Genomic DNA, 25,195 nt, shown 5'->3' with positions numbered 1-25,195 from the left:
TTGAATACATTAACATTTTATGGATATTTTTATAACATAATACTATAACAGACTATTAGGGGTGTGAAGTATATAAATAAACTAACAAGGTTGATATAAATTAATGGTTGTGGAAAATCAAACACAATAGCTTTGCTTCAAGCGTTATTATTACAAAACAATCTTATATCTACCAATACAAGTTATATGTTTTAGTTTCACAATTTAACAGTTACAAAAATAAAAATACAACAATTTAAACCAAATTCTCAAATGTATGACGTTGGCAATTTTACATAAAACCTTAATTTAGTACTGAAGTCTTCTTGCTATGTTTTATTTATGCTTAACTAGGCTGTGCCGTATGAGGGATACGAAGATGGGGAATATTGGCACCGCGGTAACCTCACTAACACGGCGAAACATAACGCAAGCGTTGTTTCACGCCAGTTTTCTGTGAGGCCGTGGTATCGAAACATAGTATTTATAACGATTGTAAATAAACATTTTAAAAGAAAATATATTACATCTACAACCATACATTTAAGAATTCAGGTCCATTTGACTAGATTATAATCATATTATACTTCGTCAATGTATATGTATATATGTATGTTATTCAGTCGATTATGTAAAGAGATGTTTTATGTACATACTGCATAATGGCTGATATTTATTCGTCTACGATAATGTCTCGGCCGAAGTGACTTTCCCTGAAACAAAACGATTTATTAGAGAATTATTGGAAGACAATTTATAAAAGAATTATTTATATAGCGGCATTACGTGCCGTAATGTGCACTTTTGCCTACCCCTTCGGGGATAAAAGGCGTGACGTTACAAAGTTATATTATTGGAAGAATTTGACTGTCTCATTGGTGGGATCGCAAGCGCGACTGCCAGGCAAAGTATAACTGGGTATTTTTATTGAGTTTTCAAAAATTTCTCAGGGGTAATACGGCGTCTGGAATTGTGTCCGGTATATGGTAATAGGCTCACCCCCTATTACATGGGACTTATAACATAAATGGTGAAAATTTGTATAATGTGCAGAAATATGCACCTCTGCCTACCTCTTCGGAGATAACAGGCGTGACGATATTGGAAGATTTTTTTATACAACCTTAATTTATTGAGTCTGTTCAGAATAAGCAACTAAATGGATGGTAATGAGTTTACACGATGTTATATCTTTGACGAACATAGAACCGCAACACACGACGCACCGATTGTTGCGCTGTTAGTTGGCTCACGAATATGAGCCCTTAGAGTGGGTCGAAATTTGTCGAGTTATCTCGTGAAACAGTAAAGAGAGTAAACACATTAAACTTAGTTAATTTATTGTGTCCCCACAAGAGTTATAATGCAAAAAAAAGGATAAATGCGTTTTTTTCTTTTTGTAAAGTGATGGTGGTTAGACTTACAGTCGAGTCCATATGGAGTGCGTGGCGAAGGGCGCGGCGTGTCGCGCCGCCAGCAGGGCGCGCTGGCAGGCCGCCGCCGCGCCACTGTCGCCCACCGCACCGCGGGAGTGGGACACCCACTCCAGCAACTGTACAATGTAATGTTACATTAACTACTGGACTACTTTTGTTACATTTTTCACGCAAAATATGAAGGACATAGTTCGCTAAACGCATCCTTATATACTTTTATATACATTGATGCGTTTAGTAAATTGTGTTAAAACAATATTTGTCCAATTGAATCTTAAAACTATAAGCAATTTTTCTCGGATTTTGTGAAAGATCTGCAATCCGAACTTCCGAACAATAGTTTATTTCTATATATCGTAGTGTACTCACAATACATATCATAAAGCACACATCCATGTTTTACTATATAAAATAAGCTTTATATTTTATATGATCCGTTTTCATCAGTGCTTAGTTATGTATAGCAATGAATATGATTGGTGGAAGCCAATCGCATCTACTGCAACGTAGCATAACATATCTCAGATGGAAAAGCACTCTTATGCTTTAAAACTCTTCAAACAACATCCATCCAATATGTCACACAAACATCTACAACCACCATAACCTAGTTAGAAAAGCAAGCAAAAATGAAAGAAAAGCTAAGCATTATTATACTGACCTGCAGAGTACAGGAGTGCCAGGCGGGCCTGGCCAGTAAGACTGCGACTGCAGGCGGCAGTAAGGCGCGGCGGGCCGCCCGACTGGAGACCAGGGCGGTACTGTCGCACTCCACGCACCACACGCCGCTGAACACCACCACGCACACAGTGAACACGTCGCACAGGTACTGCTTCGCTGACTTATCTTCCGTCCTGGGAAACGAGGATGAAAATGGTTATCATCACATCATCATTCTGTTCCCGTCCACTGCTGGACATAGGCTTCTCCAATAGAACGCCATAGAGCTCGATCTTCGGCTCTTCGTATCCAACCACTACCAGCCACCTTGCGGATATCGTAACTCCACCTAGCTGCAGGGCGGCCTACATTACGCTTGCCTAGACGCAGTCTCTCACCCACTCTAGAACACGTTTACCCCAACGGTCATCGGTTCTTCGACAAATATGACCACTTGACCAGCCCACTGCCATTTCAGCTTGCTAATCCTTTACCTATCTGCTTGCTAGCTTGCTATCCTTTTTCCCGCCTCTCATAAGGCGGGAGAAGTAATTGGACGATTTTACCCACTCAAAAAAAAAACATGTCACTTTAAAAACTTTTATAGCCAAATATTAGGATGCTGCGGCTGCGCAGGGTATTCGTTGCGCACACGTATGCATAGGACCGGTAGATGCAGTTTAAGTTACAAGAGAAGGACTCACTCGTTGAAGGCGACCTGCGTGCGTCCCATGAGCTGCAGCATCCAGTCCCTGGTGGGCTCGCAGTCAGGGTCCGCCGCCTGCAGCGCCGGGACCATGCAGCGTAATGAGAACTCCTGCTCACTGCAATACAACGTTTCATTAGCTATCAAAATCGTTGTCAATGGTTGTAATTGCATACTATACTGCTCATGTCTATGAGCCCCTTGCGAGGCTTGAAACTAGTTGAATTACCTTGTCAAACAGTTGCGTGAGTAACATAATTAATTAATAAACAGTAAAAGTTCATTGTAAGAATAATTATTTTTGATTAATGTAAAATAAACATATTTGTAAGACGTAAAAGTACATTTAAAAGTATTTTTATAAATTTTGTGGGTAGCCTTGTCTTGTTAAGTTCGAAAATCAATAATTTCGACCACAATCTTTACTTCCAGGAACGACATACATAAAGTTTTGGCCTCGGTAGATGTCGCTACAATCGCTTTTTGGAGATGGTGTAACAACATTATTTTGTTAAAGTTGGTTTTACAAAAGTCTTTGTTGTTATTTTCTAACGCTCAGTTATTTTACAACAATCTTGACCCAACCAAAAACATTTAACCCAATCAATTTACTTGTCTAACTGTTATTACTACTCCTTGGTAACGCTTTTGTGTCGAAAACAATAGCTAAGGAATGAGTTAAGTAACCAGTAAATAACTTTCAGACTTAGTTTACGGCAGTATTGCCCGAATACTCAAACGCTACTCAATTTTAAGACGCTCTCAAATGTAGTTCTGTCACTATCAATTCTTTATAAAATGACAGAGATAGCACGATATTTAAGTACAACTCTTTTTTTTTGGAATAGGAGGCAAACGAGCAAACGAGTCACCTGATGGTAAGCGATCAGCGCCGCCCATGGACACCCGCAACACCAGAGGAGTCACAGGTGCGTTGCCGGCCTTTTTGCCTAACTTAAAATTGAGTAACGTTTGAGTATTTGGGCGTATGACACATAAAAATAGACTCACGTGATCTCCATAGCCTGTGCATCAATGATCTCGTTGAGCCAGTTGAGTGGAGCCTCACAGTCCCGCATGGTGGCCAGGGCTCCCCTCAGCGACGCCGCCTTCCGCAGCAGGCCGGGGGACAGCTCCCACCACGCACTGGGGGACGACATCCGCTCCAGGTACTTGCTGGACAAGCTGCGACATGTCGACACGTACGTCGGCCAAGCCTGGAGAACGTTAGTTAAAGGATTTTGAATCTTAAATCACCCGTTTATGGCTTCTTTTCTTAAATCACCCGTTTATGGCTTCTTTTGGAGTGTAAGAGTTGTTTGAATATAGCTTTATGTAACAAAATAGTAAATATTTTGCATGAGTCCATCCTAATGATGTTTTGTTGCAGATATAAAATGGGATATAGTTTGTGGTGGCCCGGAGATTTAAAACACCCGGTTCTCATACATGAGAGTGCTGGTGCTTCATTTCTAAGATTATTTAGAAACCACTGGCAAACGGTTAAAGAAAACATCGCGAGGAAACTTGGACTTATAATTACGAATTATAAGTTTGAAATTGCCAAACCGCATTGAGCAAGCGTGGCGATTAATGCTCAAGCCTTCTCCGTGTGAGAAGCAGTGCCACTTAAAAAAAGTTATTAGAAAATGTTATACTCACATAGGAACTTAGGCTCTCAATAAAAGTTATTAGAAAATGTCATACCCACTTATGAACACCATAGAAAAACACAATTTTACAATAAACGCATCACTATCATTGAACGCTTTGTTTAAATAGATATGCAACAATTTTCAACCTAGTTCTTTATCCTAACACAATTCAATAACATAAAGCAAAAACACTCACAACATTATCATCGCCGATCTCCGAGAAGTAATGCTCCACGATTTGCGACAGCAGCGTCCTGTTGGCATCGTGTATCTTGTCACACTCCAGACAAAGACGGATGCACTCCATCTGCCTTATAAACATGTACTCTTTCTCCTCCCCCTTTTTCGCCTTGACATGAGATATTTCTGCGAAAGAGTCTGCTAGACATCTTTCTAGAGGAGGTCGGAGCGCATTCGGTGGCATCCCGCGGCATAGAATTGGTAGTATCTCGAAGATTAGGAGCACGTCTGTTTCCTGAGGAGGTAAGGGGTTATTTTAAGTGTGATTTTGTAGTAGTAGAACAACGCATAGCTTAAGATATATTTTGTCATGCCCGAATAAAAAGACTAAATATAAATAATGAAGTTTGTTTTATTTGTCTTTTAGTTAAGTTTAGGAAATTAAGACTTGCAATTGTGATGTTTGAAAACGTTAATTACTATGTAAAAAATAAAAAAAAAAACTTCTCACGTCAAGATTGAGACCTGGTTAGTTACATAGTCATAGTCAGTAGTCTTTTTAAATGGCATCTTGTAAAAAAGAAAAAACAAAATATTGTCAAATTTGATTTAGATTTTGTGAGAAAATTAGTGCTAATAATAAAGATTCAAAAATAAACAAGACTGATTTTTTTTTACATTTAATGCGTCGACGTTTGGCCGCTATGTTACACCTGATGGTAAGTGATGATGCGGCCTACGATGGAGCACGTCTGCCCATAAGCAACCTATTCACTCGGGCCTTGAAGACACCCAGGTTATACCCATCAGGAAACACAGACTCCGGCAAGGAGTTCCATTCCCTAGCACTAGTAATTTTACCAATAATACAATACAGTAGAAGAACAATAATAACAATGCACATAAAGCACTTACCTCAGCAGTCCCCGCAGCGACGCCTTGCAGATAATTCTCGAGTATCCTCCTGGCGGACTGAGACACCTGCGCCTGTCTCGCGGCTAGTGTGACACACCCGCGTCGCCAGTCAGTGCCGCGGTGGAATACCTTCAATACACAAAATTAAATACATTTTTAAACACGCAGCTGAGCACTTCGACACGAATGTACCAGCTGAGATGATCGGAGTGATACTATCACTCATAGGAAACCGGCGTGATTCAGGATACCGATGGTTAAATATTCGACTGCACGTTTGCCGCGGTGGCTTAGCAACCGGCTGCTGCGTAACGTGTAGCGGGTTCGATTCCCGCACGGAGCAACTCTTCGTGTGATCCACAAATTGTTGTTTAGGGTCTGGGTGTCATGTGTATGTGAACTTGCATGTTTGTAAACGCATCCACGACACAGGAGAAAATCCTAGGGTGGGGTATGTACTTTTTTTAAAAAAAATCTCCTTCACTCATTGCCAAACTCCAAAAGGCCGGCAACGTACTTTCAACTCCTCAGCTTTTCCGGGTATTCATGGATGTCGATGATTACTTAGCATCAGGTGACCCATCTGCCCATTTGTTGCCCCTTAAAAAATTTAACAAGTCTGGAAATTAGCATAATAATTTACCTCTGGCAGGAAGCAGACGTCGAAGGGCGGCAGTGGCTTCGGGTACTCCACCGTTAAAGCACGCAGCATGGACAGTAGCACCACGTCCGGGAACTCGTATGAGGGGGATATAGCCTGCGGAACGACGAAATAAAGCTGTATCTATATTTTAAACCAGTCATGTGCCAAGGTAGTTACAGTGCTGAAGGTTTAAATTGGCATGATGTTTTTTCATATTAATATTAGCAACGTCATGCCTTTTACCCCGAAGGGGTAGGCAGAGGCAGTAATACCTGCTCCGACCCGGGAATCGAACCAGAGACCACTTGTCCGGCAGTTGCATTTGCGACCACTCGACCAACAAGGCAGTCTTAATATTTTGTGACATGTTACTGCCATTAATTATACACATCTTCACCTTTTAAGTTTCAACCTAAGTTAATACAACGAATCGCGATAAATTTTCACTTCGATAAAACAACGTGGAGAAGTATTAGAAAATATTAGAAAAAAGCCTGATATTTTCGAGAACTAGAGAAAAATGGCTCATAAAATGCCAAGACTTAAGATTCCACATTGTATAGCGGCATTAAGTGCCGTCATATGTACCTACTACGATAAAAGGCGTGACGCTGAAAGAAAGAAAGAAAGATTAGAGATTCCTACGAAACCAACCTGTTTCCTGAAGCAGTCGACGAGTCCCCTGGCGACGCTGGTGGGCTGCAGATGCTGCAGGCCGGTGGGTTCCTGTCGAGGGTCGTGCTGGTACTGCCCGCTGCGGTACGCGCGCAGCTCGCGCTCTATGTTACGGGACGCCAGTCTCTGCACGCCCTCCAACGCCGCCTGGTTCGTGTACTTAAATACTTCCGGCCAGATTTCACCTGCAATGGAAGTTAATAACATTATATTCAGTGTGTTGTCGATCAAAAAAATGTCATGGTGGCCCGGTGGTTTAAGACCCACGGTTTCTATGCAGAGTGCGGGTTTGAAACCTACCAAGTTATTTGTAGTTTCCGAATTATATGTAGGTACCTCCTAAGATTATTTAAATACCGCTGATAAATGGTGAAGGAAAACATCGTGAGGAAACCTAGGTTTATAATTTCAAATTATAAGTTTGAAATCGCCAACCCGCATTAAGCAAGCGTGGTGATCTCAAACATTCTCTTTGTGAGAAGAGATTGGTCAGCAGTGGCCACATGTAGGCTGTTGATGTGTTGCTGATCATTGCTGTAGTAAATAACCTATCAGTAACACAATGAAAATAGGACTTACATGGTATATAATCAAGCACTTCTTCAGGTTTCCTGGCCGCGTCTGCTGGAGTCTTGCAGTACGAGGGAGGTAGTTTCACTGTCTTCCTGTATATCTAAAGCCATAGAGAAACGACTGCTTTAAATTGACGATCTTTATAATATTGGTAACGAGGAAGAGTATTTCCTTTTTGAAGTTTATTGTGATGTTAGTAAAATATCAATACTTTAAATGAAATGTCCGTTAACTGTGGGTCGCCGCGCTTTAAACGCTACTTATAAATATGCGTCCCGATGTGACTTGAAAATAGTCGGGCTTTTTTTTTTTTCTATGTTAAATGGGCCGACGTTTGGCCGCTATCTCGCCTGATGGTAAGTGAATTATTTTTTTTTTCTCCCCATTTATTCAGGTGAATAAGCGTACGGCGCATATCACAATGAAATGAGTATGTCTCACGATAAAATATATCAATAACTCTCACCTCAGGCACGTCGCAAAGCTTGTAATCATCAATTTTGTAGTGTGAGAGAGCGTCGCAGGCCGCCTCGACGACCTCGGGCACGGTCCCCGCCGCCACCCACTGCCACAGGCGACGCGCGCCCTCGCTCGCCAGCCGGGAGAACTCCGGGGTAGGGACCCGTAGCGACGGGACCTCGCCTAGTAGCTGGCAGATACTGGGGGATACGGGGTAAATGTCTACTGTAGTTGTTGTAAAGCTATGTGCTAATGTTTTAATCAACTTTTTTGTTCTTAATGTTACATGGACAGAATGAGCTGATGAAAATAACGGAGCTCAAAAAAAGGTTAGTTTGTGTATGTAAGAGAATCAGTCAAAAGAAAATATTGCGATCAAAATTAACTAAAAAAAATAGAATCATTAAAATGAAAAAAATGTAAATATAGTTTACTTTGCGTTTTGTGGTATCATAAAAGAATAATCTCTCATTTGTTTTCTTTCTATATTATGTAGTAGCAGTTTCTAAATGATGAAGATTTATAAAGTGAACTAAAAGAAAGCCTTAGTCCAACAAAAATGAATGTAACAAACCGAATCCAATATATTGGAAATTGAAAAATGATGTTAAACATCATGTTTAAACATCAATATCATAGCAATTTACAGTACCTGACTTGCACGGCGGGGCGGTTGTCCCTGGCGAGGCGCGGCTGCAGCGCGGTCCAGGTGGAGTGCGGGGCCAGCGCGGCGCCGCGCCACAGGCGGCCCAGCGCGCGGACGCACACGCTCGTGGCGACACTACCGCCGCGCTCCACGCAGCGGTTCAGCAGGGACGATATCACCGACACGCACTCCAGCCCGTGGCTCGTCGGACTGATCCAGCATTTTGAATAAGTGATTACTAATTTTGTCAAATTTTATGAAATCTCTGGTAAAATATAAAATGGAGAAAGAGGGAGAGAGAAAGAGAGAGAGGGAGGGAGAGAGACAGAGAGAGAGAGACAAGGTTATCTATTTAAAATACTTTCAAATTGATATTTAAAATCTTTAACTATAGCTTTATTTTACAATTTACATGTGACTGATTCGGTTAGACTTTTAAATACCCATAATAATAACACTTGGTCACATACAAATTTCCGTTATTTTTTAACAACTTACCGTATCTCACATATCCTATCAACAGCAATCGCCTTTGCGATATCAAGCTCCCACTTCAAGTCATCTTGCTTGCCCACACCCGGGTCCACGAGCATTTCTTGTAAGTATGGGAAACATCGCACCTGTTAGAATAGTTTAGAAGAGCATTATATTCATGAAACTTAAATTCTGTACCACCAACGTAACTAATATAAATGTTGTATGTTTTTTTTAAGTTTTTTGTGAACTAAGTAAGGCTAGTGATAAGGTAAACTAATAAATTCTAACAGTTTTAAAAGGTAAACTTATTTATTAAGACCATAGGATACACTTACATGCTGTAAAATTGTAACATCACTTGCTTAACACAAATCTTTTATTACAATGAAGACTTATTAAGCACTAACTAATTAGGAATGCCCCAAGGTGCTACACTGGGACCAATATAAAATATTACAAGGACATCCATACCTGCGTTTCTGCTAAGCTGGTGTATAGCATGATGAGGAACGATGTCGGTACTCCTTTGTTAGCTTTCAACTTATTCAATACTGATACTATAGTTGGGACATTTTCCTAAAAAAAATGTTATAATTCGTCAAGAGAAATTAGTGAAGAAATTATCTTAAAGTAAAGTAAAGATCCATTCTCTTTCGCCAATGATAGCCATCATCACTGTGAGAATTACTAGATACTTCATAGAAACTGATGAAACTCACCTTAGTCTTCGCCATTAACGGCAAAGCCCTCAAACACTCCAACCTCACCGCGGGACACCTATCATTAGCTATCTTATACATCAACAGCGGCAACAACTGCACAGACACCTCCTTCTTATAACTAACCAGATCTATCACAATCCTGATAACCTTAACCACAACCTCTTCATACCACGCCTCTTTACGTTTCTCTAAAACCATGCCAAGTAAGAATGGTAGCAATTCCAATTTGACTTCATTATTCACTGTGGCTAAGGAATCGAGCCAGCTCTTCAATTTGTCCGGGTTATCTCTCATTCGTTCCCAATTTTGGTTCAGTTTGAAAACTATAGACAGATGGCTATCTGTGTAGAGTAAAGATTGGAACGTCTTATTGGCTTTGAGATTCGGTGTGTGCAATCTCGTGTCGTCTTTGTAGTTATCCTGGTATATATCCAGGATCTTGGAGGCTACTTTAAGAGCTGATGCTGTGAGGTAGGACGGGAGATTCAGCCATTGTAGTGAGAGAGCCACGAAGACGTTTAGGGATAACGATGAGTACTCGTATTTGCTGATTATGTTTATACCTGTGAAAGAGAATTGGTATTAAAACCTAAACTGAGAGCTATATAAGCACAAAACTCAAAGATTTGCATTTTAAATGTTGACCCTTAGTAATCCAAATTAATGTACCTACTGATTTTTCACAAGTATAAGGCACGACGAGCAGAGGGATCTCTTGATGGTAAGCAATCGCCGCCGCTCATAACTCTCACTATACCAGAAGCGTAGAAGCGTTACAGGTGCATTGCTGGCTTTTGGGAATTCCCCATTAATCTCACTGACACGGCGAAACATAACTAAAATTATTCTTAAAATACAACCGAATGACTCACATAAATTGAACAGTTCATGAAGATACAAAGCGGATGTGTCAGCGAGATTCTCAGCTAGAAGCATGAGCGTGATGCCGGCGACGGTCCTTAGCTCCGGCGCGTCGAGGGCGAAGCACCGCTCGATCAGGTTGTAGCACGAACGAGGGTCTCGTCTGATGAGAAATTTTGGTTATACAGACACTTTGGTCATACATATACTATAACAATCTTGTTTATTTCGGATACAATTCAAGATTTTATATATGTACTATAATACTACTGTATTATATACTACAACACTAAGCTCATGGTCGTAGTCGAACAGCACAACACTTGAGCTTAGTGTTAGTATTTATCGATACTCGATATCAAGAACGAAAATTTGTTAAAAGTCAAAACAAAAAAAGTCAAAATTATCCATTTTAAATAGACCAGGAAGGCACTTTTCAACGTCAAAGCAAATATAATAATATTACGTCTGTATGTCGGTCAGTTATACAGGGTGTCCCTGAAATCGACGTCCAACGGGCACTAGATGATCAGCAAGGTTCCAACTGTTATCAGAAAAATATTAAAAAAATTCTAAGTCCTACAGTTTTTAAATTACAGTGACTTATGTGTTATCCACGAAAAAGTACACCCTGTGCCAGTCTTTTGACTCTTGTTGCTACAAATCTTTATTTTTTCGTCTGCAGTCTTCCTTACATTATCCTGAATAGTGCTCCAGTAATACGGAATCATAAATTCTTAGCCAACTGCTTTAGATTGGAAAACATTGTTAGTTTTAGAGGAACCAAATACTCTGAATAAATTTTTCACCTTACTTTAAGTGACTGTACTGAATAAATTATGTATGGCACTAGTAGTGGCAAATTTCACCAAAGTTGGCGCATTTAATAAGGATTATAAAATGGTATAGCACTTTGCAAATTATTTCTTAAATTCGACACAAAAAAAGATTTTTCAACGAAACTCTGTTTCGATGAATTTATTTGAACTTACTAATATTTCTTCTAGTGCACTCAAATCATACGTTATAACCTCGTATGCACTAGACAACACTTTGCACGCGATTTGTTATCATCATGTTGATAATCAGCGAGGATCTCTTGTCAAACAATATTGTCTGTCTACTCATGATTTCGCTTGCAGCTTTCGTTGGCAATATTAATAGACTTACTAGAGGAACTGATGTTGTGTATCATGTTTCACTAAATAATATTGAATGATTGCAATATGATGTTCATAGTGCATCAAACACATTATCAAATGTGTAGTAAAATCAAAAGGAACGGACGCGGCAGATTCATTTACACAGCATAACGACGCGGTAGTGGTATGGTTTACATGAGCCCTTACGCACAATTACTCGTCATATCCCCATCAAAAAAAAAAAAAAAAAATGGGTGAATCCTCCGATTAAGTTCATGCCTTGTGATCAAATGCGGGATGAAGCATCAAATATTCTTTAGTTTGTCGAGAAAGAGTTATTTGCACCGTTGCAAGGAATTGCAGGTAAAGCAAAAAATAATTTAAAAAAGAAATAATCAACACGGCGCAAAAAAGCCAGTGCTCAGCTAAAATGCCGAAGCCCGGGTACGATGGCTCGAGATGCACAACACCAGTTCTTCTAGCGATGATATTGCCGACGAATGCTGCAAGCGAAATCACGGGTAAACAGACAATATTGTTTGACAAGAGATCCTCGCTGATTTTCAACATGATGATAACAAATAGCGTGCAAAGTACTGTCTAGTGCAAACGAGGTTATAACGTATGATTTGAGTACACTAGAAGCATTTTTAGTAAGTTCAAATAAATTTATCGAAACCGAGTTTCGTTGAAAAATGTTTTTTTGTGTCTAATTTAAGAAATAATGTGCAAAGTGCTATACCATTTTAGAATCCTTATTAAATGCGCCAACTTTGGTGAAATTTGCCACTACTAGCGCCATACATAATTTATTCAGTACAGTCACTTAAAGTAAGGTGAAAAATTTATTCAGAGTATTTGGTTCCTCTAAAACTAACAATGTTTTTCAATCTAAAGCAGTTGGCTAAGAATTTATGATTCCGTATTACTGGAGCACTATTCAGGATAATGTAAGGAAGACTGCAGACGAAAAAATAAAGATTTGTAGCAACAAGAGTCAAAAGACTGGCACAGGGTGTACTTTTTCGTGGATAACACATAAGTCACTGTAATTTAAAAACTGTAGGACTTAGAATTTTTTTTATATTTTTCTGATAACAGTTGGAACCTTGCCGATCATCTGGTGCCTGTTGGACGTCGACTTCAGGGACACCCTGTATGTTCGCTTATGTTTTGTTCCTTTGTGACTTTTAGAGTCACCATAAAGTTTAAATGCACACAAGTATAACTTAGTGGTCTCTTATTATACTTACTCGAGCTTGATAAGTTGACTGGAAACTCTAGCGAGCATGGGCAGTAGGGCCATGACATGTTCTCTGTGCTGCTGGTACACTGCCGCCTCTGTCACTGCGCTGTACGCCGCGAACGAGCGCTCTATTAGAGCCGGGTTGTAGATCTATTGACAGTGAAGATTTTGTTAAGCAGATGGCGCCACAGTGCTTTTAAGTCATGTAGGTGGCAATTATGATCTTGTATGAAATATTATTATTCGAAACTCTCAGTTACAATGAAGACAGTGTTTGTGGATACAGCAACTACACATATAACATGGGCCTCAATCTCTTCATAGATTAAAGGTCTGTCACACTACATAAGTGTGATTTTATAATATGTAGTTAATACATATGCAGAATTAACTATCTTAACCTTTATCTTAATCTTCAACTTTGGGTATGGAAAACCTTTACAGATATTGTTAGTCAACCTAGATGGAATATTATATCTTAAGCTAAGACTTTATACCTGTTGGCAACTAAGACAGGCAAGCAGAAGGGAGGATTGTGCAGTAGTGGGAGGTAGACTGAGCAATAGTTGCCAAGGCCTGATGCTGCATTCCCTCTGAGGATGGCAGGTCAGCCAGAAGAACACTGGTCTAAGCAGCTCTAAGCTGTTTGATGATACCCTGAAAATAAAATAATCCATTGTTAACGAAGTAGTCAGTGACTAATCGCCAATATCAATAACCTATCTATCTGCAGATTTGCTAACCAGAGATACAATTTTGATACATTTTGTATGGAGCTTAATATGTCTCAATTGTATCTAGCAAGTAAATCTGCAGAATAGTTATTGAAATGAGTTGTTATTAACGTGTAAGAATCAAACCCGCTACATATTCCGTGGCAGTTGCCCAGCCGCCATACTAACCATGCTGTAAATTATATTGAAATTATTCAGGTATTTTATTTATTTATTTAGTAAAATTTATCTTATTTGAACTTACGTATAATCAGGATGCGTGCACAAAGCATGCATCTGAGCCAACACATCACCCTCGGCATCCTTGTTCTTGTCCAGCACAGTGATGAATGGGTGCTGCGGAGACTTCAGAGTGAACTGGCACTTGTACTGGTGCCCCGGCACCAAGCGAGCCTTCAAATCCAATATCAATAGACCAGCCATTGTCGATATTATGGCTGAGTAGTTACTGCAAAAATTTGAAAATAATTTTGTTGTAAATCGTCAACCAATGCTGAGATACTTGGTAATTTTTTTCTTTAGTTTTTAAAGTTACTTACTGTGTGCTAGGTAGTAAAGTTACAACAGTGGACATCGTGTGAGCTATTTCCAAGACTCCAAGTTCCACCAAGGACAGCAGACCCTGACACGCCGTCAGGCTAACCTTAGCATCCTTTGAAGAACACTTTTCTCTCAAAAACTTCAGCTCTTCATTTTCATTCACAAACCTCTGACGTTCTATCGGCTTATATTTCGATTTAATAGTAGATATCAGCTTGTCGATAGCATTAACTATTAGAACACTATTGTTAGTGTTCAATTTATATTCAATTTCATCCATTTTTTAAGTATTTCTTCAATTTTAATTACAAAATCACCGGCACAGTCATTGAAACAGCTGGCGTTGACAATAATTATTTTTGCTGACACTAATGACATTTCAGACAGGAAATTACCATTGTTGCAAAATATATTTTCAATTTTTAAAACTTTTTCTGAAGTGTGGATAATTATCTAAATGATCTATCAAGACAACAAAATTATTGATTTACTTTATTCTGAAGAACCAATTACAAAAAGTGAAGTCTTCTTTTGTTTAAAATCAAGTTTTAAATTGTTGGCTGGCAACTTTGCCTGGAAATGAAATGTCAAATGGCGCGTTCCATATCCCACTTCCAATGACATTCCAGTTTGATTATTCTAGCATAGTTTTCTTTAAATACTGGGTGAATTTGTTTTCCTATGCACAAAATACCAACTTGCTTCAAGATTCAGTAATGAAACGCAACTCTTATTCACAAGTTGGGCTTGGCGAGTTCTAAATTCTATTGAAAATAACAAAAACATTGTGCTAATTGCACAAAACTAATAGTAAAAATGTCGACACCTCCGAGAGAAACTATTCAAAAGCAAATCCAACAGGACTGGGCCAACAGGGAGTACATCGAAGTAATTACGGGGAGCATAAAGAAAATCACAGACTTCTTGAACTCATTCGGTATGTTCATAATATTTTGTATTTGGAACACATTAACTCCATCACAAATATTCTAAGAACTAAGAGTACAAGTTGTACATACTTAATCACTTTTAAAACATTTTTTTTAAAAGTCAGAATTCATAATGTTGTTTGGTATTTATCATAAGTTGTTGTAAAAGGATTTCCTGTTAGCACTATATTGAAATCTTCCTGCACTCAACAATGATGTAATGTTTACTTAGAAATAAATTAATGTCTTCTATACTATGTGTGTTTTCGTTTGCAGACATGTCTTGCAGATCTCGCCTTGCCACTTTGAATGAAAAACTAACATCATTGGAACGGAAGATTGATTATCTGGAGGCTTGTGTAAGTAAATGAATTTTATATTTACTCTTCATATTATGTATTGAAAGTCATCAAGTATGTAGAAATTGCTATTTAGACCTTATTGGTGTCTTAATAAGGTCTATATTCTTGTTGCTGCAGCCTTTAGTTAGAATCACAACAGCAATATTATGCTTCATATTCATTCATCTAAATATTTCATTTTACTTAGTCTATTTGCATCAAGAAAATTTTATCAATGACTATATTAAGTGTGGGAGAGCCATGCTTCAGCACAAATGGGCTGGCTTGACCAGTGATATCAAAGCCTTTGTGTTTCATTGTGTGAGTGAGGTTACAGGAAGCCCAACAACCCTTAAATTCCTTACCCCAAAAGGCTGGTAACACACTTCTTACTCCTCTGGTGTTTAGGGTGTACATGGGCGGTGACAATTGCTTACCATCGGGTGGTCTGTCTGCTTGTTTACGACCTTATACCATAAAAAAACTCAATAAATAATATTGAATATTTTTTTCTTAATACAAAGGACTATATTCTAGAAGCTTTGAAAAACTTAGCACCATCATTGCATATCACCAAGCAACATACTGGTCAAACATTAACCCATCAAATACCTATAAACAAATAACTACATTTCACATCATCACCATCACCTAAGGTCTTGTCCATGCACCAACCTTTTTTTCCAAATTTTCTAACACAATATTACTTTTAAAAAAGTTTTTATTAACACAAAAAATTGAACAGAATAAAATTTTTAACAGAAATGCCAACCTGGAATTCAAAACCAGGAGCTGAAACTTGTGGATGGATCAAAACCAGTAGAATTATAAACTTAGTCTTAATTTTTAGAAATAATTACCTAAATTAGTGAAAATTTGTAAATTATATTATTGTTACTTACATATTACATAAACATTCCTTTTTATTTTTCGTTTAATAAAGTATGAATAAGACTAGCTTTTGTTCAAAAGAGGTTTTAGATCAGGAGATGGTATATTACATAATTAAAATATAAAAAAAAACGTATGTAGGCTACTCATCTTCGATTTTAATTGCACAGTTAAATCATAAGATGTGCATTACAGCACAATATAAATCAAATGATGCTACTTTTTACCTCATTTGGTGATATTTAACCTCCCAATATGATATTTAATGATGATTTCAAACGATAAATAAACAATAAATATTGATGTTATTATCAATATAATTAAATACATGGTTATTTATGAAGAAAAACTAAATCAATTCTATTTTCCTTTCTCTCTAAATACAATTACCTCTTATCTTACATCATACTTCATTCTCTAGCCTGTCTCATACATACTTTATCATTAAAAAAAAAAAACAATTTTAATTTATTTTTACTATTTTTATTTTCTTTTCAGGTAACTAAAGGTGAAACACTGACATAATCTGAATACCATAAGTAATTTTATTTATAGTATTTTAAGTTTAATTTCCATGAGATTTGTATGATTCCAATTTTTTATTATTATAAGTACCTATTTATAATTAAATGCTTGTTTATAGTGTAGTATTATAATAGATTAGGTAAATATAAATATCTTTAAGTATACATATAATATCAATTTATTGTAGATCTTCAAACCGTTGGTTACTTTTTTATAATGTGTCAATGTGTAGATTATCATTAAAATAATATTATGATGTTGCGCAAAGTACCACTGCCCCAGTTTAGTAAATACTCTCTGTTTATTGACTGCTTTGAGTAATATAAATAATTAAATATGTATTTAAAAATTTGATGATTCAATATACCTACCTTTTTAGTTATAAACCTTGTATTTATTTTACCACATTCTAAAATCACTTCAAACTGTATCTTGGTCTCTTTTCATCATTATGAACACGATAAAGACGGCAATAGTTATTTGGGTTACATTTTCTCCAACAAAATTGCTACGCCTTGACCTCCTCCACAGCTGGACGCGGCAACCCCTCGTTTTAAGTTGCGACGACTGAAATTAACCGAAGAGTTAAGTTTTAATGTACGACATAAATTATAGTAATTAATTTGGTAGATACAGATAGATAGATTAAAAGATTTCCGAATCTTCTACTCACTTGAAAATTGGCTAAATATAAAAAATGCCATACCAATTTTAAGCTAAAAAGAACTTTCTTTGGTGGACCAATATTGGCGTATATTATCGTCTGTTAGACTATAGTATACACTAATATTGGTCTATATAGACTGTCTATGACTTCTTAAATTACCTGAGCTCGTGCACAAGATGTGTGGCCATCCTAGCCCCCGTGGCAGAGATGGGGTCCCCTAAAGCGATCGCACCGCCACTCACATTCACCTTGCTAGGGTCCATCTTCAGCTCCTTAATGGCAATTAAGGCTTGAGACGCGAAATTTTCGTTTATCTGTAGTTAACACACTATTATTAATATTTTATATGGTCTTATTGAACAGGTTTTGCAAAATTATAATTATTGTACGTGAAGCTATTAGCTCGTTCCAAAGTGTAGATTCCTATGGAGAATAACGAGCAACAAACTCCATAGGTTACTAGCAAATATAATAATATTAACAACGTCTGTTTGTCGGTCAGTCCTCTAGTGCTATTAGCTCGTTCCAAAGTCCTCAAAAAGATCTACATCATCAACTCTCAGATTCTGTCGTTCTAGAAGTTTCTGGACAGCACGAGCTCCTCCTATGCCAGCTTCCATAGGATCTACTCCTACACAGGTCCACCCCACTATCCTTGCTAATGGCCGCAGGTCATGTCCTCGCACTGCTTCTTCATGAGCTATGAGGAGAGCTGCTGCTCCATCTGCTGGTGCCTGTTGAATTGAATTTAGAAAATATCCTCGTACTAATGAATAGTTACATTTAGATCTTCTAAACTCATCGTCTTTGTAGGTAAAGTTGGGCTTATAAATGATTCGGATAAAATACAAAATCCCAAATAACTAGTTATTTGGGATTTTGGACTCCTTCCAATCAAAGTACAATGAAACTGAACTCACAGAAGTATTACCAGAAGTCAAAACTTCTCCATCTTCTATCAAAGCTGGTAGTTGTCTCAGATCCTCAGTCTGTATCGACGGCTGCGGAAGCTGGTCTCTGTCTACTAGAATTTGCTTCTTCTTGATGGTTGCTACTATGCTGGTTAGCTCCCGGTCAAATACTTTTGATTCGTCAGCTGAAAAAGATCGTAGTGAGATAATAATAAAAAACTTATCTCCCAATTTATAAAGATACTTAGAATGAAGACTTTAAACAGGATAAACATAAAAAACAGCAATTGGCACTGCATGATTTTGCCCCCCTCAAAAAGAAAAAAAGGGCTCCGCTAAGGCACGCTACGCCACTGCCAAGGTATGTCCACTGCTGAAAATCGGAACACCGAAATCAGGACTGATTTATGTAATCAGAATCTCTATTGAATAAAGTCTTACCCTTTTTCCATTTCAAATGGCTCTGCAAAGCGAACTCATCAACGTCCTCTCTTGTAATTTTAAACTTCTTGGCCAGGTTGTCTACCATCTTCTGCATCGTCACTCCAATGTGTGTATCTGGTATTTGCTTCTGTATTTGGTCTTCAAACTTGTAGGAGGCACCCAGTGCAGTTCCAAAGCGAACATTTCTTACCAGCATCGGTAATGAGGACATTAGATCTGTGCCGCCTGTTAGAGTGATCTTTGAGTTTCCTGTTGTTATGTCCTGAAAAGTTTCAGTTGATTAAATAACTATGTTGATTATTATAGAGCATTCTTTGATGAAAGTCTATCGGTTTTACTAAAATCTTGGTAGATTGTATGGACTTAATTAAGGCTACTGTTGAGTTTAGTATAAAATATGAACATCATTAGTCTCTTACCAAAGCGCTCTGAATGATAGCCTGCAAACCAGTGCCGCAAGCCTTACTGACGCCCAACGCGGGACTGCTAATAGGTACGCCCGAGTATATACCACAATACCTGGGAGTTTTACCGCCATCGCATTGACTTAACTGCAAACAGTTTAGGTAGTTTTTAATTCTCATATTTTATATGTGTTTATTTACATAAACGAATATATTGGCACCGTAACCACTTATTAATTTATCTTTTCCAATTAAAATATTGAAATAATAATGATTCAGAAATTGAGAAACGTACAAAATTAACATTTCCTACGATGGTGTTGTCGATAAGAGAAGGGTCTACGTTGGCTGAACTGATGGCTTCCTTTGCCGCAGCTGCAAACACATGCGAAGCTGGCGACTCCCGTAGAGGGCCGCCATAACTGCAAAATGGCGTCCGTTTCGCGCCAATAATGAAAATAGCTGAAAGAGTTCAATAACTTTATTTTAAAACGAATAAATAAAATTATATTTAATTACCTAGCATGATTGTATAATTTTTAATTAAAGAATTCATTAAGCTTGTTTTTATGCATTCTTAAGCTAATGTGATTGTTTACAAAGATTACAAAATTTAAATAATAAGTGTCTACTTATGAGCTAAATCAAGATATTTACTGGCTTTATCTTTTTCAGCTTTCACAAGATTCTCGTCATGTGGGATTGTTATATCAATTATCATTGTGCGACGGCTTGGTCGATCTATCACCACAATGTCAGGTTTGTTAGCAACAATTGTCCTATCTGTGATGATAGTTCGATCCCAATACAGTGTGACATCTCCATTTTCAAGAACTGGGTCAGGCAGATACTTATAATACGGCACTTCAGATTCAACAAGTTTGTATTTTAAAGCAAGTTGTTGATGAATAATCCTGGCTACAAGATTGTTTAATTGATTTAGCTCATGAGGTTGTCGACATGTGGGATGTAGATTCAGCAATCATTGTGCCGATAGTCGTATCTGCCAATGGCGTTATAGCCAAAAGCCTCGACCAACACCTGAGTAGGCTAACGTTAGACGGTTGGATCAAGAGCCTGATGCAAAAGGCAGTACTTCTGGACACGGCGCGTATTGTCCGGAAATTCCTCTCTCTTGAGCCCTGACCACCGGTAGCTTGGATTTATCCCGTTACTGGTGGGCTACTGTTTTTTATATTTTTAAATGTTTTTTTTTTCTTTTTAATTTAATATTTAAAAATGTAATAATCAAGTATAAGAAATAAATAAATGATCGAAAATTGTCTACTTAAAGCAGGTAGTAATAATATGTAGGTAGATGTTTATCTATCGTCTGCTACTTAATTCAGCAGTTCAAAGTCTAAATCGAATTTAAAACCTCTTACGTAATTGGTCACTCAATATTTATTTACACCGAAAACAAATTGGCAAAATAAACATAGCAACAGCAACTGATAACCAAATTGTTTAACAAAATCTAATCTCTAAAACTCCGCAATAAAGTTCATATTCCTATGCAGTATAATGTTAAATACAACAGTATTGGATACTGTTGACAACTTATCGATAATCATAAAACTTTATATCGTAAATTCGAAAAACTAACCTTTGGTATTGGCGGCCATCTTGAAATATGATGTTGTTAATAAAAAACAAATGCGAACGAATGAAAAGAAACGTGTTTTGAAGGAAACATGTATTCGTACACTAAAACTGTTGATAGGTGCGTTATCAACATTAACGTACCTAGTGTTGATATAAAGATACTAAATAAGTAAGATACAGCGAGGATCAACATCCATTTTGTGCCAAGATAGACATGTTTTTAAATAATAAATATCTCCCGCAGTGGTGCGATAAGATATAGTTATCTAAGTATTTATATGATTTTTTATATTATGCCAAGCGTTACGTATATACCTACATAAGGAAAATGGCTAGAATAAAGTTAAGAGAATCAGAATTGTCTGTTCTCAAATATCTCTCTATAAATAATAACACTAAATTACTCTACACAAAATAGAAGGTACATTAATTTCATAAATAAAACCAAGAAAGATTAAAAAAATAATTACGTATAATATTTTTTCATTATAATAACAATCATCTTCAATCATGGTAATAACAATTGGACAGAAATTTTAAATAAAATAAATGTGTATTTTGTAATAAATTAAACAGTCTCAAGTAGTAGTGCAATTCCCTGGCCTCCGCCAATGCAGGCTGATCCGATTCCCCTCTTGAGGCCTCGGCGTCTGGAAGAAAAAGTAGACGTTAGTTTTTCGTTTTTAATCACTTTGCCTTTGCATTGTAAGATTTCTCTTATGAAGTGAATTACGCTCTATACGAAATAACCTGCCGTCCAACCACCGCGTCATTCATAGGACTTAAGCCATAGAATAGGAGCAGAATACAAATAGATACATTTTGTACTTTAGATATTCTAATATCATCATCATCCTATCAGCCACCACCAATGACTTCCAGAGATAGGCCGGTTGGAAGCGATCTGCTTCCAGAGGCTCCATGCGACATTAATCAGGTCGTCTGTCCACCTTGTGGGTTATATATTCTGTTATGCTATGCATAGGTATTACAGTGCCGTTTATACTGTTCTTTCAAGTCCTCTATGCTAAATCTGCTATTTTTAATTCTTCTTACCTGAGCTCATGAGCAAGATGTGCAGTGATCCTAGCGCCAGACGCTCCAACCGGGTGTCCCATAGCGATGGCACCTCCATTGACGTTCAACTTGCTCTGGTCCAGACCCAACTCCTTGGCGCATGCCAAAGTCTGAGCTGCAAAGGCTTCGTTGATCTGTTAAGGAAAATTTTGTTATTAAAATACAAAGTTTGCTGTCTAATGAAACCTACGCAAATGCATAATTATAGCGCGCTTAAGGAAATAAAATAAATAAACCAATAAATATGGTCCCAGATGTTATGAAGAATTCAAGTCCTGAGTCACTGAGCTAAATTAATCGAAAATTTGTAAACTGTATGTTATTACATACCTCAATCAAATCGATGTCATCCAGCTTCAATCCTGTGGCAGACAGTATGTTCTGTATGGCGGGCACGGGTCCAATACCCATAATGGATGGGTCGACACCTACTGCAGACCATGCCAGCAGTCGTACAAGTGGAGTAAACCCGTTCTGCTTTACAGACTCCTCGCTTGCCAGGACTATCGCACCGGCACCATCGTTTACACCCTATAAACAGTATTAGGGGTATTTTAATGAACATCTTTCTAACCGATACTGATGTCTAGAACTCAAGCTAGATATAGCGAATGATTTTAATAATATTATGATTCAGCATGTCTTGTTAAGACATCCCAAAGTCATGATCTACTGCTTGATGGGACTTACAGAAGAATTGCCAGCAGTAACAACGCCTCCTTTCCTGAACAACACTGGCAGTCTGCTCAGCATTTCAGTTGTGGTTTCTGGGCGAGGGTGTTCGTCTACTTCCACCACCTTGTCTTGCTTCTTGACCTTCACGGTAACTGGGGCCATCTCCGCTTTGAACACCCCTTGGTCATGTGCTAATGCGACAGAAATAGTCAAGGAATTAGCAATTTTGACTTAAAATTAAGATTAACGATTAATTTGGTATTGGTATTTCATTTACCTGCTTTCCATCTCTGCTGTGATTGCAGAGCGAACTGGTCGACCTCCATCCTTTGCAAGCCATATTTCTCGGCGAGGTTCTCAGCAGTTTGTGGCATGGTGAAGTTGCAGGAAGTGTCCAATGATGATGTGCTGAGAAGATCTTCGAAAGGCATCTTCACACCTAAGGGGACTCCAAAACGTGTGTCTCTGACTACGAATGGAACAGTTGACATGTTTTCTGTGCCTCCAGCCAAAGATGTTTGGGCAGCCCCTGTGATTATATCCTGGAAAAAGTGTAATGTTAGAAACTTATGCAGTTTGGTAATATAGAACTCTAAATCACTTCTTAGAATGGTGATGATTACAAATTTACTACTACAATGGTAGGTGAACATGTAAACATTTTACCTGAGCACTGTTCACTACAGCTTGGAAACCAGACCCACAAAGTCTGCTAATGCCAAGAGCTGGCTTTTCTTGGGGGATGCCAGCCTTGAGTGCTGCATGACGAGGGGACAAACCGCCGTCTGATGACCCGCTGAGCTGAAGAGTAAATAATCATATAAATACGAAGAACTCTAAATACAAATGGGTATTGATTGTGTGGTATGGTAAAAAAGCATAATTGACTTATTCACTATCATTAACACACGACATACCGTAAACTCACGTGGGGGGCCAGTCTGGCGCTAGTGGGCCCATTAATAAAATGTGTGGCTGCATAAAGTAAGACCACAAGGTGTGGAGAAGGCCAATGTGGTTTTTTTTTGCAATAGATTATACTAACTCCATAGACTTGTCCAATGTTGACGGTGTCGATGACCTCCGGTGCGACGCTGCCGGCTTTAAGAGCATCCTTAGCAGCTACAGCCAGAAGATCAGCGGGGTATACGTCTTTGAAGGCACCTCCGAATCTGCCGAATGGCGTGCGTTTAGCAGCCACTATGAAAATACCTGGGGATTGAAGATTTAATATAGGTAAGTAGGTCGTTTTGTTTTCACAATCTTTTGGAATGATGTTCAGCCTTTCAAAATGCTCCAAGTGAAAGTTAAAACTAGCATCTACCCACATAAAAAATAAAATATCCTTGATTTTGTTCATTAAAAATTACTGCTCAAGTCAATAGTTTAAGTAAGCAAAGATTATTAAGCTTTCGATAATCCTTTTCTGGGCTTCTTTACGAGAACGTTTAAACTACTTTTTCAAAGCAAGAAGAATTTTAAACTCTAAACAGATGTGTGAAATGACCTTGTTCAATTTGTTATGTGGACATTGACCCGTAACGAAAGTCCGTCCAATGTTATTTGAACCTTGTGTTGTAAAAGATAAGGATTTAATTCTATCGTTGCAGCGCCAAAACTTGTTTAACTAATTTGTAAACAATGATGGGATCTGAATAAATCTTGGAATTACTTATACTTACTTCTATTCTAAATACAAATCTTGAATCGATTTATTAATTTTAGAATTACTATCTTCGATATAAGTATCAAAACTATCTAAACACTGCGAGTTTGATTCAACTTTTGGCTTATCGGAACAATATTTCCTCATTATTCATCCTAAGAAGATATAAATAAAATAATACACTCATTATACGGTTCAATGAACCATAATAATCCCCACAAATGTATAAACAACTATGTCTATTCAATATAAAATAATATTACTAACCTTTATTGATAACGACAGCCATATTTGTTTAGCACTCACACACGTCAACACTGCACGAAACCTCGCCGGTTGTGGTAGGCACATATATTATGATATTTTTAACATACCGAAGAACGAATGATTAGCGTCTATTTCGTATCTTTTCACTTGTTATTGAAGGATTAAAGTTTAAGATTGCGGTTTTAGTTCGTAAGTAAGTCCTATAAAACTTGATAACGGAGTAATCTTAGAGTGTAAAGTCCGTTGTAGATACTCGGTATAAAAACAAGTTCGATAACATTTATGTAATAGCCTGGGTATTCGCAAATGGCTCGCTTCATTGAAGAGAAAGCGGTTGCTTTGCTACTTAAACACATATATTTACAAGTTGCTTTAACCGGACTAGAAATAATATGATTATTTTTTATGATTTTGCTATGATGTCTAGGAAGAATGCACGTGTAAAGGTCTTTTGGTTTTCGAAATTCGCCGTTCCGTAACCCCTAGTTCTATTCCATACTATTCTGGCAATCTTATAATTGTGTCTTTCAATAGAATATTAGGT

General features: G+C 37.9%; 4 protein-coding genes across 5 annotated transcripts; 1 reads left to right on the top strand and 3 right to left on the bottom strand.

Annotated features, from left to right (window-relative positions):
- Positions 1-141: 141 nt before the first annotated feature.
- Positions 142-14,620, bottom strand: LOC118266121 (focadhesin). Its single transcript, XM_050695098.1, has 20 exons — positions 14,249-14,620; positions 13,954-14,157; positions 13,473-13,632; positions 12,983-13,125; positions 10,599-10,750; positions 9,724-10,289; positions 9,476-9,580; positions 9,026-9,147; positions 8,534-8,737; positions 7,889-8,081; positions 7,429-7,522; positions 6,829-7,034; positions 6,175-6,288; positions 5,532-5,660; positions 4,633-4,911; positions 3,793-3,998; positions 2,780-2,899; positions 2,077-2,269; positions 1,404-1,531; positions 142-692 (listed from the first exon to the last, which is right to left on the bottom strand). The coding sequence occupies exons 1-20, from the start codon at positions 14,527-14,529 to the stop codon at positions 653-655; spliced, it is 3,639 nt and encodes a 1,212-aa protein (XP_050551055.1). The 5' UTR covers positions 14,530-14,620; the 3' UTR covers positions 142-652.
- Positions 14,621-14,947: 327 nt separating this feature from the next.
- On the top strand, positions 14,948-17,321 carry LOC118266445 (probable protein BRICK1-B). 2 transcript variants are annotated; one of them, XM_035579908.2, is made up of 3 exons: positions 14,948-15,186; positions 15,455-15,537; positions 16,282-16,847. In XM_035579908.2, exons 1-3 carry the CDS (start codon positions 15,066-15,068, stop codon positions 16,348-16,350), a joined length of 273 nt encoding a protein of 90 aa, XP_035435801.1. In that variant the 5' UTR covers positions 14,948-15,065; the 3' UTR covers positions 16,351-16,847. The 2 variants fall into 2 exon arrangements, with proteins under 2 accessions (XP_035435801.1, XP_035435802.1); XM_035579909.2 differs by lacking the exon at positions 16,282-16,847 and adding an exon at positions 16,909-17,321 and having other exon boundaries at positions 14,955-15,186.
- Positions 17,096-21,150, bottom strand: LOC118266444 (3-ketoacyl-CoA thiolase, mitochondrial). The gene is made up of 8 exons (XM_050695122.1): positions 20,968-21,150; positions 19,657-19,823; positions 19,377-19,508; positions 18,955-19,219; positions 18,523-18,698; positions 18,138-18,336; positions 17,762-17,918; positions 17,096-17,502 (listed from the first exon to the last, which is right to left on the bottom strand). The coding sequence occupies exons 1-8, from the start codon at positions 20,984-20,986 to the stop codon at positions 17,421-17,423; spliced, it is 1,197 nt and encodes a 398-aa protein (XP_050551079.1). The 5' UTR covers positions 20,987-21,150; the 3' UTR covers positions 17,096-17,420.
- Positions 21,151-21,420: 270 nt separating this feature from the next.
- Positions 21,421-24,820, bottom strand: LOC118266244 (3-ketoacyl-CoA thiolase, mitochondrial). The gene is made up of 8 exons (XM_035579645.2): positions 24,652-24,820; positions 23,764-23,930; positions 23,385-23,519; positions 22,996-23,260; positions 22,734-22,909; positions 22,374-22,574; positions 22,023-22,177; positions 21,421-21,616 (listed from the first exon to the last, which is right to left on the bottom strand). Exons 1-8 carry the CDS (start codon positions 24,671-24,673, stop codon positions 21,535-21,537), a joined length of 1,203 nt encoding a protein of 400 aa, XP_035435538.1. The 5' UTR covers positions 24,674-24,820; the 3' UTR covers positions 21,421-21,534.
- Positions 24,821-25,195: the final 375 nt, after the last annotated feature.

Source organism: Spodoptera frugiperda, chromosome 7, assembly GCF_023101765.2.
Source record: "Spodoptera frugiperda isolate SF20-4 chromosome 7, AGI-APGP_CSIRO_Sfru_2.0, whole genome shotgun sequence".
NCBI classification, from domain to species: domain Eukaryota; kingdom Metazoa; phylum Arthropoda; class Insecta; order Lepidoptera; family Noctuidae; genus Spodoptera; species Spodoptera frugiperda.
Note: the sequence above shows the minus strand (reverse complement) of the source record. Positions and strands in the feature narration are given on the sequence as shown.

Bases quoted from the DNA above. Each gene is read 5' to 3' on its own strand.
- LOC118266121 (XM_050695098.1), bottom strand. From the start codon at position 14,529: ATGGATGAAATTGAATATAAATTGAACACTAACAATAGTGTTCTAATA. The intron at 13,126-13,472 runs GTATAAAGTCTT...CACTGTCAATAG, and splicing joins CCTGTCTTAGTTGCCAACAG to ATCTACAACCCGGCTCTAAT. The intron at 7,523-7,888 runs GTGAGAGTTATT...CTATGGCTTTAG, and splicing joins AGCTTTGCGACGTGCCTGAG to ATATACAGGAAGACAGTGAA.
- LOC118266244 (XM_035579645.2), bottom strand. From the start codon at position 24,673: ATGGCTGTCGTTATCAATAAAG. The intron at 22,910-22,995 runs GTAAATGAAATA...CTGTCGCATTAG, and splicing joins ACAGCAGAGATGGAAAGCAG to CACATGACCAAGGGGTGTTC. The intron at 22,575-22,733 runs GTAAGTCCCATC...TACTGTTTATAG, and splicing joins TTACTGCTGGCAATTCTTCT to GGTGTAAACGATGGTGCCGG.
- LOC118266445 (XM_035579908.2), top strand. From the start codon at position 15,066: ATGTCGACACCTCCGAGAGAAACTATTCAAAAGCAAATCCAACAGGAC. The intron at 15,187-15,454 runs GTATGTTCATAA...TTTCGTTTGCAG, and splicing joins AGACTTCTTGAACTCATTCG to ACATGTCTTGCAGATCTCGC. The intron at 15,538-16,281 runs GTAAGTAAATGA...AATTTTTAACAG, and splicing joins TTGATTATCTGGAGGCTTGT to AAATGCCAACCTGGAATTCA.
- LOC118266444 (XM_050695122.1), bottom strand. The intron at 19,509-19,656 runs GTACGTTTCTCA...AACTGTTTGCAG, and splicing joins TCGTAGGAAATGTTAATTTT to TTAAGTCAATGCGATGGCGG. The intron at 18,699-18,954 runs GTAAGACTTTAT...GATCTTTTTCAG, and splicing joins CCATTTGAAATGGAAAAAGG to CTGACGAATCAAAAGTATTT.